Source organism: Pezoporus occidentalis, unplaced genomic scaffold (genome assembly GCF_034315485.1).
Source record: "Pezoporus occidentalis ecotype Australia unplaced genomic scaffold, CSIRO_AGI_Poc_V1 ctg2, whole genome shotgun sequence".
NCBI lineage: Eukaryota > Metazoa > Chordata > Aves > Psittaciformes > Psittacidae > Pezoporus > Pezoporus occidentalis.
Window position 1 is genome coordinate 9,862,360 of NW_026913855.1, and position 20,453 is coordinate 9,882,812.

At 36.4% G+C, this 20,453-nt stretch overlaps 1 protein-coding gene across 3 annotated transcripts in view; it reads left to right on the top strand.

Annotated features, from left to right (window-relative positions):
• EXOC2 (exocyst complex component 2) overlaps positions 1–20,453 on the top strand; it is a 124,191-nt gene that overhangs the window by 18,132 nt on the left and 85,606 nt on the right. For all 3 annotated transcript variants that reach the window (XM_062617772.1, XM_062617771.1, XM_062617773.1), the window contains 4 exons: positions 188–364; positions 1,784–1,910; positions 12,038–12,151; positions 15,023–15,147. In XM_062617772.1, the coding sequence (XP_062473756.1) occupies positions 188–364; positions 1,784–1,910; positions 12,038–12,151; positions 15,023–15,147 (543 nt within the window). The remainder of the gene's footprint in view (positions 1–187; positions 365–1,783; positions 1,911–12,037; positions 12,152–15,022; positions 15,148–20,453) is intronic.

Sequence of the window (20,453 nt, forward strand, 5' to 3'; positions counted from 1 at the left end):
GTCACCTAGGGAACATCTGAAAAAAGAATTTGTGATTCTTTTCGCTGTAGCTGGCTGTAAGGGACAGGATAAGGGTCATATATGTGTGTAAAATATATGAAGCATCATAAATGTATTTGCATTACAGAATTTCAAAAGATACTTCTATTCAAATAGGAGTTTTGTTTGCTTGTTTTCTTTTTCTCAGGGTTAACAATCTGTGGGCACAACTGTCTGCTAACTGCTGAGTGGATGTCTGCCAGTAAAATTGTGTGTCGAGTTGGACAGGCTAAAAATGACAAAGGAGACATTATTGTTACTACAAAGTCTGGTGGCAAAGGAACTTCAACGGTTTCCTTCAAACTGCTTAAACCTGAAAAAATAGGTATTTTTCTTGTTCAAATTCTGTTTTCTTTGCTACACACATATATAACTGAGTGCCTTTTAGATAAAATGTATGTTTAAGAGGGATCCATCCACCTCAGGGCGATCTCCACGTTTTCTGAAAAAGCAGAGTATATAAATAAAAGATGCAGCTACATACATTGATAAACTCATATGTTAAATTAATCCTCCTATCTCAATATCCTGATAGACCCCTCAATGACTAATGAAAAGTCACCCTTTATTTTTCTGTAAGGAGTATCATTAAACTTTCAAAATTTAAAAAAATAAAAAATCCTAACAGATCCAGTAACTACTCTTAAGTGTACTAGATAAATGCAAAATATAAACCTAAAAAATATAAATCCTTATACCTAAATTCTAAGCTGATTGTTTATCCTTTGAGTCCTCGGTGACGTTTCTTATTTGTAATTCAAACCATCCTGCAAGATGGAAAGTTTTAAGTATTTCTCATGAGATGCTTAACCATTGAAATAATGTTGCCAAGCAGTCTAGGACCTCTGCCTGATCTAGAATCCAGTCTAAATACCCTCAGGATTGAAAATGCTTTTTTCGGAACACCTCATCGTTGAGGTTGGATCATTATCTTTTCTAACACAGGGGTTCCCACATGAGCTGTTTTAGGCTTTTGTTCTCTGTGGTTCAATGGCAGTTAAATAACACAGAATTTCTCCCCAAGCTGTACTAGGTTCTTGATAATAGAAAGGTGAACTAAGTGCAAGTGTTACACATTGAAGCTTTTGGTGATGGGAAAGAAGAATGATATTTTAGAAAATGGGCCTGAAGATGGTGTTGCTTCTTGTGTTGTTGGGTATGTTAAAAAAAGGACATAACCAGTAGTAGAGCTGGCTGCATTTTTGGCCAAGGGCCAAGACATATGGTGCCTCAGCTTTGCGCATTGTCTAAGCTAAGGCTTTGGAAACAAAGTCAGTCCTGTGTCCTTGGAGTCATCTATTTTGGTATATGGCCAAAATCCACTTGCTTTTCGGCTAGTGACTGCACAGAAAAGGGGTCTTCCCTAAAATATGCAAACGATGACCTCCAGGTAGTTTCTCATTTTGAAAGTAGTATATGACAAGGCTTGGACACATACCAGAATACTTGGAGGAATGAAAGATATTAATACTCTGTGATCAGGAAAATGCTCTTAATGTGCATGAAACTGTGTACTCTGTAAGAGGGTAATGATTGATGCCCAGCCACGAATATCTTTTCAGCAGCTATAATAAAATAATATAGCATAATTGCATCCAGGTTATTTTGCCATGTATCTTCCAATATATTACCTAGGCATGCATTTTATATTTATCAGGATTTTTCAAATTAATTCAGTATGTTAGAAGTTGATGGTGCTGGACCGCCCTTGTTGTTTTAAGGATCTGCGCTTTGTTTTCTCTAGGTATCTTGGATCAGTCTGCTGTCTGGGTGGATGAAATGAACTATTATGACATGCGCACTGATAGAAATAAAGGGATTCCCCCCCTGTCCCTACGTCCAGCTAATCCACTTGGTATTGAGATAGACAAGTGAGTACCAAATGCCTTTAATCTACTTTTTTAGTGTTTTTTTTTTGTTTTTTTTTTCTATGTGTGCCTTTGTGAATTCTAGAAAAATTTAATTTTTTACAGGGCAGGGGAAGATTTAAAAATATATATATTAGTTCTATGCTGTTTGGTACTCAAAAAGAGTTGTTAATGCATGTTCTATCCTTTTTCATCATCCTCATTTTTAGATTATTAGTTAGAACTGTAGATAATCTAAAAGCCTGATATGTTGAACCCCAGTGATGCTTAGATTTTGTGAATTTGTAAATAACCTCAGGCTTTGGATTTATACATTGTAGTTATGGAATACATACTGTTGCATTTGAGTTTTGTGGGGATTTTAAGGTTGTTTAGATTCTCATGTGTTGCTAAAATTGCTCTGATAATGTGATTTACAACATCAACTAGTTTATTTCATTAAATTTCTAATATTATTTTCCAGCCCACTGACTACTTTCATTTGTAAGTATGGTGAAATTTATGACAATGTTTTCTGAAATAGAAGTTTTACAGTGAGTGATAAATGGAATCAGAGGACTTTAAATGGGACACTCTTAGGGCTCCAAACCTGGCCAGCTCCCAGAAATAGCCTCAGGAATAATGTTTCTCTTGTTCAGAATACCAGCTCTACCTAAACCAAAGGCCATTTAAAATGAAACTATTACTAGGGGTCTCATCTGCTGAATACGCTGTTTGTGAGGGGTAGTGCGTTGAAGAAAATCTGTAGTATCCATTTTTACCTTGTTCTAATGGGGAAACTGCACTTTCCCAAAATCTGAATGGGATTTATTTTGGATTTGCCATCACCTTCCAGTGTCTGGCTGTGCATTTCTTTCCTAGTTTGAATATGTATTTTCCTTTCTTTTCAAAGTACTAACCCAGTTTTTTGTACAAAACTGAAGATTTTTTTCTCTTTGCAAGTATTCTTCTCCAGCTTCTGATATAACCTCTGACAGGTGGTACTTTCATCTTCTTCAGTTTTCCAGCCCTGTTAGAACGTGGATTCCAGGACTGTGGACAGTACTAGAGCATCTTATTAGAAGACTTCTCTCTCTCCTTCACTCTCCCTCCCTGTTAGTAAATAAAAAAGAAATAAATATAATCCTTTTTACCACAGTGCTGCACTGTCCAGCTAGTAGTGAGTGTCTTGTTAGCTGGTTCTCTTAAGTCCCTGCTTTCTCTGGTGGCATGCTTGCTCATTATTCTGTAGGGATGGCGTGGATTCCTTTACCCTAGCTGTTAAGTTCTTTGCATTTGACAGTGTTCCCCTATTGCTTCCTTGTCTCAGTACAGAAGAGAGTTTTCTTCTTGATGTTTTTACTGTTTATAAAAAATTATTGGTGATAAAGCTATTATTGGTGATGATGAAAAAGTTATGTGGGCTTTAGTAAAGCTTTCCCTATAGATTTGCTTCTCCATGGATTTTTGTACTTAGTTCTTTAATCAATGTGATGTATTCTATAGGCATTTCATGAAAATCAATTTTTAATGCTATGGCAGCAACTCTTAAAACTACGCTATATTAATTTGGTTACTTTTTTTAATGAAGTGCTTAATGTCAAAGCCCATATAGTATCCTCTCAAACACTGTAGGAACCAGTTGTGACTGGCTGATGTTTAAAACTAATATTCTCTGTTTTAATCCTGTGTTTTCTGAACCCTGCAAGAGCTCTTCCAGTATTTTATCTGTGATCTAAGTCAAGGTAACTAGTTCTGTTGCATAGTCCTCTATCCATAGGTTTCTCACAGTACTTCATTCTTTAAATACGATGGTTATGAAATAGTTAATTTTAATTTGTTCTGATTTTAACACAACTTCTAATGTAATACTTGAACTCATAACCAAAATTGGTAGTTCTTGGTTACTGTTGTGACAGTGTCAATGTGATAGATTAAGATTTTTTTTTCTTTTTTCCAGAAACAAGAACCGCATTAGTTTGGTATTCATTTAATCTAGTCAGAAATACATAAATATAGATAGGAAAGAACTTTTTTTTTTTTTTTCTGAATGAGGGGTGGGGGAAATAGGGGAACTGTTTGGGCCTGATTTATTGTTCATTGATCTCCAAGTTTATTGGAGGTGAGGCATGAAGGTTATGGCAGGCACTGGGGTTGAAAATGACTGGTTTGGGAAAAGGAATCCTAGTCAATATAACAAGTAATTGTATAGAGGGATTGAGGGGTAAGTTGTGGAGATGGGAAGGATACAGGGAAAGAAAAGCCTGGTCTGACCTCGTGCTGTGGGTGACAGCGCACTGTTAATAGTTGTGACTGTAAATGGAACATTCTGTGTTTAATTAAAAACCAGTGGTGAAGCTTTCAGAATTTGCTTAAAAGATTGGAGCAATGTGCTGTTTATTTAAACTCTTTGGTATTGGAGATTATTTTATAAAAGCAAACTCGTGCATTTGAAAGTACTTGACATATGGGATGGGTGAGTAATGAAGTTGTACAAGGTAGTGAGAAAAAGGCAATTATAGATTAAGAAGAGGAGTAGATAAGCAAGATGTTAGCATTAACATTATTAGACATTGGAATAGTTTGTCACTAGAACTGATAAAAGTGAATAGAATTTGGGAACGCTTTAAAAGAAAGGCTAGTGTGATGAAGAGCAGTTGTGTATACAAGGAGATGGGACTCTGCAGCATAATAGATCTCTCCTTAGTAACACCTTTGACTTCTTTAAACTGTTTTTAAATGTATGCAGATTGGGATTTATTTTAATTTTGAAGCTGAAGCATTCAGCATTGGTCTGACTTGGTGGAATTTGCAGCCCTTACAGCCTGATGACTAATAAGGAAGGGAAAGGGGTGCCTTCTGTTCAATATGCAAATAGTGGTAAACAAAAGAAACATTTAAAGAGAGGACAAGGGGGAATCACAGTAAAAAATAGATGTGAAAAAATAGGATAGGAATAAGCTAGATAGGAACATGACAAAAAGAAGGCAGGCAGTGGGTAGACTACAGACTGAAAGAAAGAAGTCCTCCCTTTAGAAGGTGGTTGTCAATCATCTGCAAAGGACATAGGACAGACAATCTGCAGCATAAGAGATAGGTAGATCACCTATCTGTTGTGGTGTGTTTGTTTGTTTGTCTTTTAATATGGGTTATGCTTGGTTCTAAAAATTCCTTTCTTGGTGTTTTAAAACACTGTTTATGGTACTTTGTCCAACTGAAATGTGCTTAAAAATTAATCTCATCTTTTGAATCATTCAGGTGGGTACTTTCAGGGTCTTGCAAATGAAACATTGAAATGCTAGAAAAAATCCTGCAAGTAATGAGCAGAAGTGCTTTAGTACAGTATTTCATTAAGCAATTAGGCAAGCATAGGGATTAAAAAAAAATCTGACCCAGCAGACTGGGAATTAAGTGAACAGGAGGTTTGAACTGTGCATTAAGGGAAATAGATAGTATTGGCTATGACACATTCTGTTAATAATTAGAATACTGCCAGTAGATGTATTCTAGGGGCAATATATATATACATACTCAAAATAATGCACTGGATTTCTCTTTTCATACTCGAGTTGCAAGGTTGCAAAGTAAGAACTATGGATTTAGAGTCATCCTGATAGTTTTTAAATAGCCAAGATATTTTAAATGTTATATGTGTAGATGATGTGCAGTCCATCATCTTTCAGCCTGCGAGGCAAACAGGTAGTAAGTATATGTAATCTATGGTTGATAAGTTCTTCATGTTTTCCAAGAATTAATTGCCCTTCCTGTGCCATACAACCAAGAATCTCAGTTGCTAAATAATAATGTCTGTTGTAATGAAACTTGAACTTGCTGGTTATTATGTTTCAGTTGTGACCCTTAGAGTCACAGATGTATTCCTAAAAGAGTTTTTGCACACATTTGTTCTCCTGCCTTGCTGAGAATTGTTTGGTCATCTTTGAAAACACAGAACGGTCAGGTCAACTTCTTTTTACATCGCTAGCACTTAGTGCAGGTTGTGTGTATGCTACAAAGTATTCTATTCACACCAGAAAATAGCTATTTTAAATACTTAACCTAGTTTTTTTAATTTCCAGAATGGAGTAAAGACTGATGCAAAGCTTTAATTTTCTATCACTATCTTTATGCTGGCTTTAAGTGCAAAGCAGGTCTGTGCCACCTTCCTCACCAAGGAATGTTCCTGGCTGTGGTGTTATGCCGATATAGCCAGTAACCCTTACAGAAGGTTTAAGTAGCTTGCAGGAAGAAAAAGACTATTTAGAGTAGTTGCCTCAGCCTAAGAAATGTGGAAACTTGGTATGAAAATGCTAACATTCACAGTGATGCTGCAGTGCTTGGGTTGGTTTTAGCAGTTTAGAGCTGTTACAAAAGCAGGTTGGTAGGTTACGTCCTACCAACATAGGATCGTTCAGAATTTTGAACAGTTCTGAGAGAGAATGTGATGCCTGTTCCATTAGGGCACTGGTTGGATTCTGTTAGTGGAAAATTTATATCTACGTAATTCCTTGTTCAGGTGTACCACATACATTTCCCCTCCTGCATGACAAGTCCTTATTTAATCAAAGGTTACCTGCTTCCTCTGCCTACTCTGTCAGACTTAAGAAAATCCATTCTTTTCAAAGCAGTAACAGCAGTTGGACCTAGTGGTGGTTATAACATTTTTGAATAGTATTTTTGTTGTTTTGCATGTAGCAGAGGTCATTATGGTAGATTCATCTCGTACATGAAAGCAAATGCTGACATGCTAAGTACATTCCACATACTTCTGTATCCACCCACTCAATACAGATGCTTCCCTCTTCCCACGCCAGCTTCCAAAACAGCTCATCTGGGAGGAAGGAAGAAATGATCTTACGCTGCCCCCTAATGGTAAACGTCCGCTTACCACCATGAGATAGGAAAAGACTTTTCGGGAGGTTTTGGAATTTACTTATTTTTAAGTGGCTTGTATGGAAATGCAGTCAGCTTCATCCTTGAATGTGATGGGTTTGTGGAAGCTTTTATCAGAGAGATGTGTGCGGAAAAATTGTGAAACCTGTGGGAGGGAGATGCAGTATATAGTATTATACAGTCCTAGTTTTATGATGTTAAAAAAATACAGCAACACTTACTGCTTGTAAGACTGTGTCAGTTGCAGCCACCAGCCTATAAACTCCTAGTGGATTTCTCTCATCTCATTCTGCCACTTCTCAAATACAGTTGTCATTTTGCTGTCATTTTTCTGCTAAATCCAAAGCTGCTAGGAAGCAGTACTGTGCATCCTTGTCTTTCTGCTGTTGGGGTGACCTTTGTTGGCACCTTCTGGTTTGTTGTGTTTAGTCTACTCCAATGTCCCTTATGCTGGTCCTCTCGCATACATTATTAACACAGTGCAGCTGGTACAAAGCCTGCTTCTAGGAGTCTGACTGGTACCAGACAGAGGGGGGAGTATACAGCAGCTCTAGCTGGAGCTTGTTTATGCTGGTTGCTATTCAGAATCTGTATTTATTTAAAGTTGCTCCTTTTGACCTAAAAACTCCAGTGGAATTGAGGTTCAGATTACCTTTTGGTGGCTGTATCCTGTTTTGGTACCTGCCTTTAATCTGCAAATATTGTCATGTATGCTGAAAAGCATACTATGAGATTCTGAAGCTCTGGGAGCAATATAATCTTTACAGAAAAATTACAATAGTCAGGCTCTGTTTATTAGTATCCTTTGCATTTTGTTGCTGTTACTAATTGTGACTGCTTGGAGGCTGTAGTTTACTCATGGAGATTATAAATAATCTTAAACTTCTAGAGAATATAAATGATCTGTACATTCACAAGTTCTGTATTAAAATGTGTTTAAAAAACAAATAAAAGCTAACATACATGCTGTGATGTTAGGTTAGGTTTAGTGAGTATCAGGCTATACAGTACTGAAAGCTTGGGGTAGTGGAGGGTGAGACTTGTATTGATGGGCACATATGGTGCAAGTGAATTGATTTTTACCCATGTGTTCTGAATCCAAAGTAGATGTGCACACACATGTAAAGATGTGCAAGCAAGGGCCACTGCATCTAGTATCCCATGACTGCGTTAGATACACTCAGGATGTCTCTGAGGGAAGTGAAAGTGTGTAGTGGCTTGAAACCAAAGTTATTTTTATTATAGTTCACATGAATATAAATCTTAATTACTTCAATACTTAAAATTGGTTTTGATGAATTAATAGGACTCCTTTAAAATGTTAACTAGGGGTCTAGTACCAGATCTAGTTCTGTTTTAAATAAAATAGTCTGCCTAGCGGAACGTACTGCTATATAAATCAAATATGCGTACCTTTGCTGAAATTGTAAAGGTAGTGAAGTACGTAGAGTTGTCAAGGATAGTAAAGGTCTCTCTTCTGTGGTTTCCTGTATTCAATTGGTGGGCCTGGTTTCTTTTACAGTGATTGCTTTTTAATCAATGATTAAGTATTCAGAGTTGCTTCTGGAAATGATTCTTGTAAAACGAGCAAATTAACAGGAAAATTATCAACAGTTTCATGGCGTGTCAGCATGGTCTCAGCTTTTGCTGTAGTTCATATTCAACCCATAATGTTGAAATGAGTAAAACAGAAATACTTTCTCAAGTCACATATGTGCTTGTTTAAATGGTAAGTATGAGAAACTTCAAGGACTTATTTATTTAATTTACTAATGGAAGTTAATGAAACAAACTTGTGTGTATGTGGAGTCAGTCTCTTTTTAGATGCATCTGGCCAGACATTTTAGAAGTACAGTTGCTTTTTCAGTTTGAACTTTTTAGTGAGCAGCTTGTTGTGAAGACAGCTGTAACAAGTCATTCCAAGCTCCCCATATCTGTTAGTGGAAAAACTACTGGTGAAAGTTATGATAAAAATAAGGATACTACACCATAGAGTATAACATATTGTTAACATACCGCACACATTCACGTTCATGTTTCTACTCTGTTGTGACTATGTCTAAAATATGTCTGCGCAGATAAAAGCAGCCATAAATGCATTGTTAATTTATGGTTCTGCGCAAATACATCTGCTGGAAAAAAGGTCCTGATAACTTTTCAATGCAGTCAAATGTCAAACCGAAACATCCCCCAAAACCCCAACCCTTCACGTCTGTGGGCAGAACTCATTTGCAGGAATTTATTATATCCATAACTAAATTATTGGTCAACATCATATTATCATACATATAAGTAAAAACTTTTAGGTTTTTTTTCCCTATGAATTTTATGTATCATGCATAAGCTTAAACTGCCATGTATATGTCTTACAATCTTGCAATAATAAGTAGCATTTGGTAATGGTATATTTGTTGAGTGTGTGTGGGTTTTGTGTAATATTTGTTTCTTTTGGATTTTGGGGAAAATATATTGAAATTCTGAAAATATGAATGAAACTCTGCTTCTCTATGTATACATGCCCTTATATAGTACTTTCACTGAATGTCTGAGCCTCTTCTGAGGTAACTGAACATTTCTATTTTTTTTAGTTACCCACAGAGATACTACCATGTGTGGATTTAACATAAAATCTATTTTGGACAGCTGTGCCATGTATCACATGTGAAGTACTATCATATAAATTCATGTGCCTGTTTGGCACTTTTCACTACTGTGAATGAAAAATAATACCTCTTAAAACAGCTTTAAAAGAAAGATAAAACTTTCTCCTTTTTGCATCCATCAGCATTTTCTTCTCACTAACTGGCATTCAGGAAACTCAAGTTTGTTGGTAATCATGAATCTCACTACTTATGTTTGTAAATCTTTTAACATTGTCATGGAATCATAGAATAGTCTGGGTTGGAAAGGACCTTAAGATCATCTAGTTCCAACTCCCCTGCCATAGGCAGGGACACTACACACTAAACCATGTCACTCAAGGCTCTGTCCGACCTGGCCTTGAGCAGTGGCAGGGATGGAGCATTTACCACTTCTTTGGGCAACCTGTTCCAGTGCCTCACTACCATCACAGGAAATAACTTCTTCCTTATATCTAACCTGAACTTCCCGTTTAATTTAAACCTATTTCCCTTTGTCCTATCACTACAGTCCCTAATGAAGAGTCCCTCTCCAGCATCCCTATAGGCCCCCTTCAGATACTTGGAAGGCTGTTATGAGCTCTCCATGCAGCCTTCTCTTCTCCAGGCTGAACAGCCCCAACTTTCTCAGCCTGTCTTCATACAAGAGGTGCTTCAGTCCCCTGATCATCCTCATGGCCTTCCTCTGGACTTGCTCTGACAGCTCCATGTCCTTGTTTTGTTGAGAACAGCAGAACTGTACACAGTACTCCAAGTGGGGTCTCACGAGAGCAGAGTAGAGGGGCAGGATCACCTCCTTTGGCTTTACCACCTTTTCATTGAACACAGAAATGTTGGGACCCTCATTTTTTAGCTGCTACTTTTGCGTCTTGCAGTTTTTCCTGTCCTTTTCATACCTGTCATCGCTTTTTTTTTCTTGCATCTCATTTGATTATTATTTTTTTCCCCTGTTATAAAAAGTATTGTTTCATGCGCCTGCTTTAATCAGGTGCTACTGATGAAGGATTCCTGTGTCATGTCATTAATTATGTAGGTCCTTTGTACCTGCTTGTGCTAATGGCCATTTGGCTATGAATAGCAACTTAGAGAAAACAACTCTTGTTTCTTTATAATTGTACTTTTTAATGCATCTGCCTCTAGATTTACTTCACTTAATCTGCTGTTTGCTTTTTGTAATAAAAACAGTTTTAACTGGTTTGAAACATGTTTAGATCACAGAAAAAAAAAACAACAACTTAAAAAACCCTAACAAATCATTGGTTTTATGTCCATTTAGATGGCTTTTCATGTGTATTAAAAGTAATTCCAATAGGATGGAACACTGGATTGCTACTCCCATCCAAGTTTGAATTCAAATGCAAAGTATGGCAGGTTTGCTTTTGCAGACAGTGTACTTTTTATAGCGGAGTTCACCTAACTTACAAGCGTCAGAGAGGGATGTTACTGACTTCTGGGTTTGATGTTGTAATCCAAAAGCGACGTAGTACATTTTTAGAACAGGCTAAAATGTTTCATTTGGAAGGTATCTGCATGATCATCTTGTCCAACTGCCTGAGCAATTCAGGCTGACCAACAGTAAACTTGTTTACCATCATTATTTTCTGGAGATGGGATGCAGCTGGTGATAAAGAAGGGTGATGAGTGCACCTGGGGATGTATGGTATAATTCAGTGAGTGCCTGGACTGAATGATGAAGATAGTCATGTTTTCATGAAAAAGTACTTTAAGTATTTGTATTACACTGACCTAAAATAAATGGAATACATTTTCTGTAAAAGTATCCTAGAAGTTACTTGTAGTTTCAATGATAGCTGTTGTAGAGAATCTGCTTTCACAAGAAATTGGCTTGCATGCTATCTTCATGCATTGTAAGACTGAGTAAAAACAAACAAAACATACTGTATCTCACAACATGCTTTTATGTTTTGTGTACTATGAACATAGATCACTGTATTGTTTTGCAAGGGGATTATTTTAACTCAGGATTTCTTTCAGTGTTTACATATAATGAAAGAATACTCCAAGTGTCTTCCTTCATGTTTCCATGGAACTTCTCGTGCACGTGAACCAATAAAAGTTGATGGTGTAAGATCACTTATAAGCTGTCAAACTGGTGATGTCCTGTTGTTTTAAATAAACACTGGTTCATGGCTTCTAGAGAATATTCTCTCTTATTTACTTGATTTGGTGTACTGATTTTCCTCTTTAAATGGTAGAATTAATTTTGAGTACATTCAGCATTGTAACGTGGTCCTGCATTTCAGTAGTAGTAGTATCATGGTAAGTCTGTCTAGTCTCATTTTTTGAAGGCAGTAGTTCTTTCTTTAGAAGCATTTTGTACTGAGAACATTTCTGTCATAAGTGTAATAGTGAAATCAAAATGGTAAAAATCAATTTTACTCAGATTAGATTTTAATCTTTCCTTTCCCAGTCACACTACATGTGCCTGTAATACCAGATTTAATTTCATGGTGGGACAAAAATTTGTTTACATCTTGTTCAGACATGATTTGGTTTTCTGTTTTTTGTTTGTTTGTTTTTGTTTTTTTTTTATGTGACACTTTTTAATTGTAAGCTGTTCACAGGAATGTCTCACTGAATAAATAAATATTCATTTTTCAGAGGCAGATTTCCTCAAAAAGATTTAGAGGCACTGTTTCCTGGGATGAGTGCTGATTTTACTAGTGAAAACTTTTCTGCTGCCTGGTACCTGATTGAGAATCATTCAACAACAAGGTTTGTTGCTGTCATAAATTATTGTTTTAAATGCAAGTTACTTGATACTATTTTATTATAAATTAGCTGTTTCATTGGTGGTTGACACTTAAAGTAATAAACCTGTTCTATGCTACCTGTGGTGTTTCTGCTTGGCTAGTAATCAACCAGTTTGCTCAATGTGGTTACAAGGAAAACTTAATTTTTACTCAGACCTAAATTCTGGCCTCTTTTTTTCCATCCCCAGGCCCATGACATATGGAAGTTATCTTCAGGCTAAAGCCTTTTATGAATCAAGAAGTTAGGCAGTGTGGGCTTAAGTGAAAACTCTAGTCACGTTAAGTGATGACTAGAGGCTGAGGATAAGGGCACTGAACGGACAACTCAGAGCAAAACTGTTAATAGTAGTAGTTAGCTTTTAATTAACACTTGTGGGAAATGCTATAGTAAAAGAAATTTGACAAGTAATATCTTTGCTGTAAATCTCTTAAAAATATTGACCATTAACATTTTAATTTTTAAATCTAGTTCATAATATGTACTTACATGAATGTATTATGTGAATATATTTTTGCATGTATAACTGAGTTTTTTTATCTGCATATGTTTGAATAATACTGGAAGCCATTTTTAGTAGAGATGATGAGCCTTTCTTGTTGCCTTCAGCTGGGTATTCTGATGAGCATTTTGAAGGGAAATACCACTTTGCAAATTTATTTGATTTTTTTTTTTTTTTTTAATCTGTGGTAGAAACAGCTGTGGGTTGGAGCCTTGTGGGTTTTTTTGTTGGCTTTTGATGTTTTGTTGTTTGGCTGGATTGTTGTGGAGTGGTTGTGGTGTTCGGTTTTAGGATCTCCAGAAATAACCATTAATCTACTTGGGAAATACTTCCATTTCCTCTCAGAGTGGTAGTAGATTGAAGAGCCAAAACAGCAGCAAAAGAATCTTATTACTCAATATATATGTATCTTTTGAAATCCAGGAACTAAGAGGAGTGATTCAAAATGAACTATGATAATTTGATAATTTAGGGAGTCATCAGGTTTTTAAAAAAAGCTGATGGACAGTAAAGTGAGAAAAAACAGCTTTTGATGTAGCTGTTTTTAGGAAATTTCCTTTACCTGAGGCCCTTGGACTGTTGCCATCTTGTTGCTCATTCATGTGGGCACCAGTGGTGCTGCCAAGAGAGATGTAGAACAGATCAAGAGTGATAGCAAAGCCCTGGGGACAAAAGTGAAGAGCGCCTTTGATTTACAGGTGAAGGGTAAGGCTTCAGGTAGTGAATGCATCCTGTAGGATTAAGGTTCTGTAGGCTCACAGATGGCTGTACCACTGGTTTCAAAGGCAGCATGTTTTACTTCTGTAGCCATGGATCCATTACTAAAGAACACAGACTGCTAGTGAGAAATGGGATTCATTTGAAAAAGTGGGGTGGGAGCGTCATTGCATTTTGCACTTGTCACCAAAGATTTGCCCTTTGTTGACAAGGACTTCAAATTAGGAATAGCAGGGAATGGTCATAACAGCTTGCAGTTAAGCGAGGGACAGAGTTCTCCATGTTCAGTGATGGCACTGACAGTGCTGTTGGGAATTACAAAACCAATTGGAAGGGTCTAACCACAAGTGCCTTTACACACTCACATGCGGCCTGGGAGATAAGCAATGTGGGATTAGATAAGCATATCACCAGAATAAAGTGGGATAGCTCATGTGCTTAGTGATCTGTGATGGATGGGAAGAGGCCCTCTGAGAAAGGTACCCAGGAAAGAATTGAGAAAAAAAAAAAGTTATTTAACCAGAATTACCAGTTGTTCATGGAATATGAGCAACAGCATATGTAATGGTTATACCTCTAATATAATAGTGTCAGTAAACCCACTGATGCATGTTGGTGTATGTCAACAGTCGCAAGTCATGATCCTCTTGGCCAGTGTATCCCAGTGGAATTAGAAGTATTAATTCTTGGTTTTAAATGAAAGCTGGGTTGTGTTTTTGGTTTTTTTTGTGTGTATTAATTTGGTTTATATTGGTTTATAAAATATAAATCTTATTGTTAAAGTTGCAAAAGCTATGTAAAACTCAACAGGAAGAATGGCTCAAAGAGTAGGGTGAATCCAGTAATGTTTTGAATATAATTATAAGTAGCATTTTAAATAAAGAAGTAAGCCTGTTTTTTTGTTTTGATTTTCAAAAATGTGTAGTTTTAGAAATATTCTGGAATTGTATAATTATCTGCCCCAAATCATTTGTGCTGTTGTCCTGGACACACGCAGCAATGGTTTAGTTCTTGTCCTCTGTGTAACCTCAGGTATTGGGAATGCTAGATGTATGGTGCATTGTTGTTTTGGGTAGCTTATGTCTATTTTTTCCTTGAAGGAAATTCTTTTTAAGCAAACATGGGAGTTTTTTTTTTTTCTCTACCCCCCCACCCCCTGGCAATGTCCTGACAAATATAAACTATTTAAACATACTATTAGATCATCAAATAACATGCAACAGTACTTAAAAAGAGAGCTGCATAGCTTTTTTGTTAGTTTGAAAATGCTTGTGGTAAGTACTACTTGGGTGCCCAAGTAGACCAATCCAGCTATTGAGTAATGTGATTTCTGTCCAGTAGATGGAAACAGGAAGTAAAGCAAAACATATTATAAGGAAATCTATTCCAGCACAAGTGATAGGAGTCCTCCATTTAGGATTAAAAACTAAAACACAAAAACTCTTTGGATTGAGTAAACTGTCATTATTGAGAATCACACTTGTTAGCAATTATTCAGTCCTTAATAGTTGTTGGAAAAGTAGCTGATTTTATTTTCCAAGTAGTTTGTCTGTTTATTCATTAGCTGACTTTATTCGTTGTTCAAATGTCACAGGGGTCTTCTTGTTTGTTTTCAGTTTTGATCAGCTCAAAATGGCTGTTGTGAATTTGAAGAAGCAAGCCAATAAGAAAAATGAAGGAAGTCTAGCTTATGTGAAAGGAGGTCTCAGCACATTTTTTGAAGCACAAGATGCTCTGTCAGGTAAAGATGTTTTGCACTTACTAAATACAGTATAATAGAAAAGACACTATCTGTATGTATGGTTGAATTTTAATATTAAAAATATTGGTTTTCTTCATAATCTCTTCTAAAAGTGTCTGATGAGCCAAAAATCGTTATCGTGTTGGTCACAAGCTGATTGTTGTGGTATATTTGCAAAAGATGGCACCAAATGCCATCTATATTAATTGGAGGCATTTGATGAAACTGCTTAGACCACAGAACCAGAGAAGAGAGGAAATGTTGAACTGGAGATAATATTATGATGGCTTAAAATCTGTAGCAACATAAAAACTTGATTTTTATCCCGTAGTCAGACTAATATTTATATAAATGTTCAGTACACTCTGACTTGAGAAATCAGATGGCTTTTATATTCTGCTTGCCATAGGGAAAATTCCACATACAAGTGAGATTAGCTTAGTTGTCTGTGCCATTTTTGTGCATATATATATATATATTTATATATAAATGCGCAGGCTTAAAGCATAAAACTTGTCTCTGTGGTAACAACTCATTGTGGGCTGCCATAGCGCTGTCTGGTTAAGGACTGTGCTGGATAAGAGTGACACTGCTGGGCCATCCTGTATAGGTTTAACATTTACCACTGTGCTGTTCTTCATGGTTACTGTACATTGCAGGGTTATCACTCCTGATCATTGATCCTGTGTTATGGGTACCATGGGGTAAGAAAACCTGTATCTAGTCATAGCTTCAGCCAAGCTAGAACTTCAGTTGGCTTTAGGAACACTGCTTTGGAGATGTACTGATTTATTTATTTATTTTTTTTTCTTGACAAACTTGCAGGTCACTTAGTTACTGTCTGACAGACACTTACATGTATCACGGAAAAGGGGAGATTTTTTTTTAAGCGGAGTTTTTATGAAGTACAAGGAAAAATAATAGGCTATTACTTGGTGAATCTTAAATATCTTGAAAATGTCAAAATCCTGATTTTTTTTTTTTTTTTCTTAAATAGTTAAAAATCCTAAATTATCCTGAGCAAATACTGATATGTGACTTATTTTTTCACAACTAAATCTGCTTTGTATATAGACTATCAAATAATTTAAAAGATTAAGTTCTATTTCCAAACAGTTACTGCTGTGGATAAAAAGTAGTGCTGGCAGACATGTGTTATCTTGCAAGATTATTTTTTGGACCAGTAAAAACTTAGTGGGATGTACAGAAAGCTAATGCGAACCATAAATGTTGTGAGGTTTTAGAAGGACTGAGCACAACCAAGTGACTTTTCTCATATCTATTGAAGTGTAGGCTTCTTGCCTTCGGAGATTGATTTCATGATAAATGAAGAGGTTGGAGAGCAAACAGGAATGTAAGAAAAAAAAACAGTAATTAATGATAGGGAAAGCAAACTCATTTAGTTCACTAACTACTATGTTCTTAATAAAACAAAAAATCATAGCTGTAATATTGTTTTGCATGTCTTATCTGTATCAATGTTATTTTTACCTACAGTTAGAGTTTCTCATTGCAGTCCTTTAGATAAATTAACTCAAAACTTTGCATGAGTTGTGGTTCTTGGTGCTACTTTTCACCTGTAACTAAAATAGCTTGGTTTTGTTTTCCATCCAGTGATCCCCCTTAAGAGCTCAAAAGGATACAGGGTTGTAGCTTGTGCTGTTATAAACAGTCGATTAAAGTAATAATAAGACAGAATGGCCTTGATGCTGTTGATAAGAAAATGAGAGACTTGAAGTCTTAGTATCTTACAGATGCAGAGCTGTAACACTGAACTGCAGAGGGCTTATCAATACAATATTTTGTATTCTGAATCCAATTTCTTAATGAGGATGCTTGCAGTCACAGCTGCCTTCTGTAGCATTTGAATGTGCATTTGTCCGTTTTAATTGCCTATTAAATGCACTTGCAGAAGTGTTTTGCTTCTTTTCAGTCAAAACCCCCCAACTCCCTGCATATGAATCTCAGCTTTGTAATGCAGAACTGCTAATTTGCCCTTCTTTCTCAGATTACTTTTGAGGGAGTGTAGCTGGAAAAGTTACATAATTTTTGAAACACTTGAACCCTGTGATGGGTACAATCAACTGTTAAGTTAGATGTGGAGAGGCTTCCAATACTAGCAAAACAAAAAGGGTATCTTTGGTAATACACCACTTTTCTGCCCTTACACATGTAAGGGTGAATTTAGATGTCTTATTTTCTCCTTCAAAAAGATGCGACTAGGATTTATATGCATTTAAACAAAGCTACAGTAGGAACAGTTTATATTTGAAAGCTGAAAGATGAGGGACAGACATAGCCTTGGTTCTGCAGACTTTCATTATTTGATGCTGAGCATACAACTGTCACAGATGAAAAGTGACTCAAGGGAAAGTCATTATCGAGCATATCTAGCCTGTCTTCCAGGGTGATTGAAATTTCCTGAGGTGCTTTGTTTTCTTTTGGATTTTTTTTTTTTTTTTAACTCGCTTGCTTTGGGAAGATTTCTGAGCTCTAATGGATCTTCTGAAGACACATTTTTGTTGATTGGCTTTTTTGTTGATACCTCTCAATTTTTCCCTTCAGATATCCTAGGACACAACTTCCAAACCTGGTGATTATGCTTTGTACACTGCAGGTTTGTCGTCTTGTAGAGTGGAGCTATCTGTGTACAGTTATTTCTCCTAGGTTTCCCTAAATTGGTATTTTTTGAAGGAGGCTCACTTTAAGAGGTATTACACTTACTTTACCAGGTACTTCATATTTTCATCTACTGGCACATCTGTTTGTTTTAACATCTTCTAACTCAAGCATATTTAACAGTGCTTGTTTCAAACAGATGAACTTGGTCTGGGAAACCCTGAATTCCTGATTGTAGTGCAGCTTTTTTCATTAATTTGAATCAGTAAGATCAGTCTGATTTTAATTGTACTATGAAACTGTATTAGACATTTCAATGAGTATTAATAATTTCACAAGTAAGCATTGAAAACCATAAAAAGCTGTCCCAAGATGTTTACTGTATCTTGTGGTTTAAAAACTGTTTACTGAGAAAGTTAAGAGGTCAAATAGGACAGAACCTTTGTTTGTTTGGTTTAATATCTTGGAAAAGAGAATTGCCTTATCAGATCCTCCTGTCTCTGTGCCCATTAGCTTGGCTGACAGTTTGACAGTGACTTTGCTGCAGAGGTACAACGGGAAGTTTGTCCCATCAGCTGAAGGGCCCTGTAAACTGAGATGAGGGCAGCTGGGCTCACTTCAACTTGACCCACTTGTCAGTGTTGGGAAGTTCAGCTGATTTATTTCCCATAATTCTAATTGCAACCTAGAAAGTAGAACTCCTGTAAGGACTGCTGTTTATATGCTTGTGTTTTATTGTCATGAGCAAGTCATGTCCTGCACAGAAGTCTTTGTGAAGTGAGTAAATTAATTTACTTCATATATACTTTTTCAGAAGCATTCTTTACAAAGAGCATTTGGTTGCACAGTTACTTTTAAGTGTAAAGGGAAAAAAAAAAGAAAATTTAAGTGAAAGGAAAAAAAAATAGGGAAATGACCACTTCAGACACTCTATGCAAAACATGCCAATGTAACATCTGTATTGGCAAGTAAAGAAGATGATGTGTCTTTGAAACATGGGTATGTTGAACAAATTTGTGATTTAGGTTTGACTTTCTGGTTTGCCATGGCAACAGTTCCTCTTGTGCAGTTTCAACTACAAACACATTTTATTTGATTTAAAAAAAAAAAAAACTATATAAAAAAAGCACTGCTGACTATTGCAGTATTACTCCTTTTTCCCCTTTCCAGTCCTGTTCAGAAGTGTGGCCTGTGAGAATGCTGGTATGATAGGAAACTTGGACTGCAGTTGGCCTTTTGTCTATACCCTACATAATACATAAGATAATTTTTGCCTGGCTGAAATGACCCTATATCTGCTCAGTGTCTGGGTTTTGGGTTTTTTCTTTGTTTTTTTTTGTTTGGGTGGGGTTTTCTTTCCTCCCTCCTTCTTCCTATAGGATATTTTTATACTTCATCCCCTAAGGCCCATTCTAGGATGAGCATGTCAGGGATCCAGGATCTGATTCAGTATGAATAAGTGGATTCTGTTGCCATTATGTCTGTTAAATTAATTTGCTCTGAAATTAAAACCAAAGAAACCACTGGGTCTATGTTCAATTCTGAGTCAGACTGGGAATTTGAGCAAATTTTAATTTAATTGCTGTGAATTTTAAACTGATGCTTGTCTGTGCTCCTTCACTTCTGGCTTTTGAAGAGTTATGTCATCTTTGAATCTAAAGAGAGCGCATACAGCCAATTTTTCATTACTGATTCTCTTTGCAAACTAGACTGATGACTTTCACTAATTTTGAAGTGGTTTTACATAGCTAGTTCTTAATCTCGGTTCACTCTTTTGTCTTTGTTTGTCAAATGAAATGCTAACCCATGACTGGTTTTGCTAGGTGGTACAGCATCAGACTTCTATACCAGGTTTTGCTGTCGTCACGTTCCTGTTTTGTAACATACCTAATTCATGGTTTTGCTTTACTTCGGTCTCATACATTTTCTCAATACTATGAATTTTTATTAAACATATGGATTTGAGTAAATCAAGTTTGGACATATGACTACTACCTAAATATTATGCAGCTGACTTGAAATGGGGTAGAATAGTTCTGTGTTGAATGCTATGTGTGGTGCATCTCCACTAATGTTAACTTCCTCATCCCACTTCAAGTGATAGAAGGGCCTTTACAGGATAAGAGCAGCCTGCTACTCCAGGGAGCAGTTTTCTTAACCTCTATGAATTATCATATTAAAAGAACAGGGTAAATGAAACAAGCTGGCAAGGATAAAACTAGGATGTTGTATGTGTCATGCTTGTATTTAACACTATCAGTCACTTCAGAGTAAAAGTTTACAGGCATGTATGTGTCCCACAATAAATGCAAGTTAGATTATTTCAGTTCAAGAATCAAGATCATGTCTCCCAAGTAGTCATGAAGCAATAGCTGATGTGCTGTAAGCTCACTGTTTAGTTTTCCAAGTGGATGCTCATGTCTAAAGGCGTGAGGTATCTTTGTGCTACCCTTATAGACAAAAGCTGAATGAGAAGCAATTGCCCTAGCATTGTTACATATGTTGCCCTTACATTTATGGGCCTCCTTATGTATGTATAGTGAAAGAACAGGCATACTGATTTAAGTTCTCTTATTGAAAATTTATGTTCTAATTTTGCAGTACTAGATAACAAGGGAGACATTGCAATGAGCAATGTATGCTGAGAGAGAGATGGCCTGACAAAGGAGTGGCAGTAAAGTACGTTA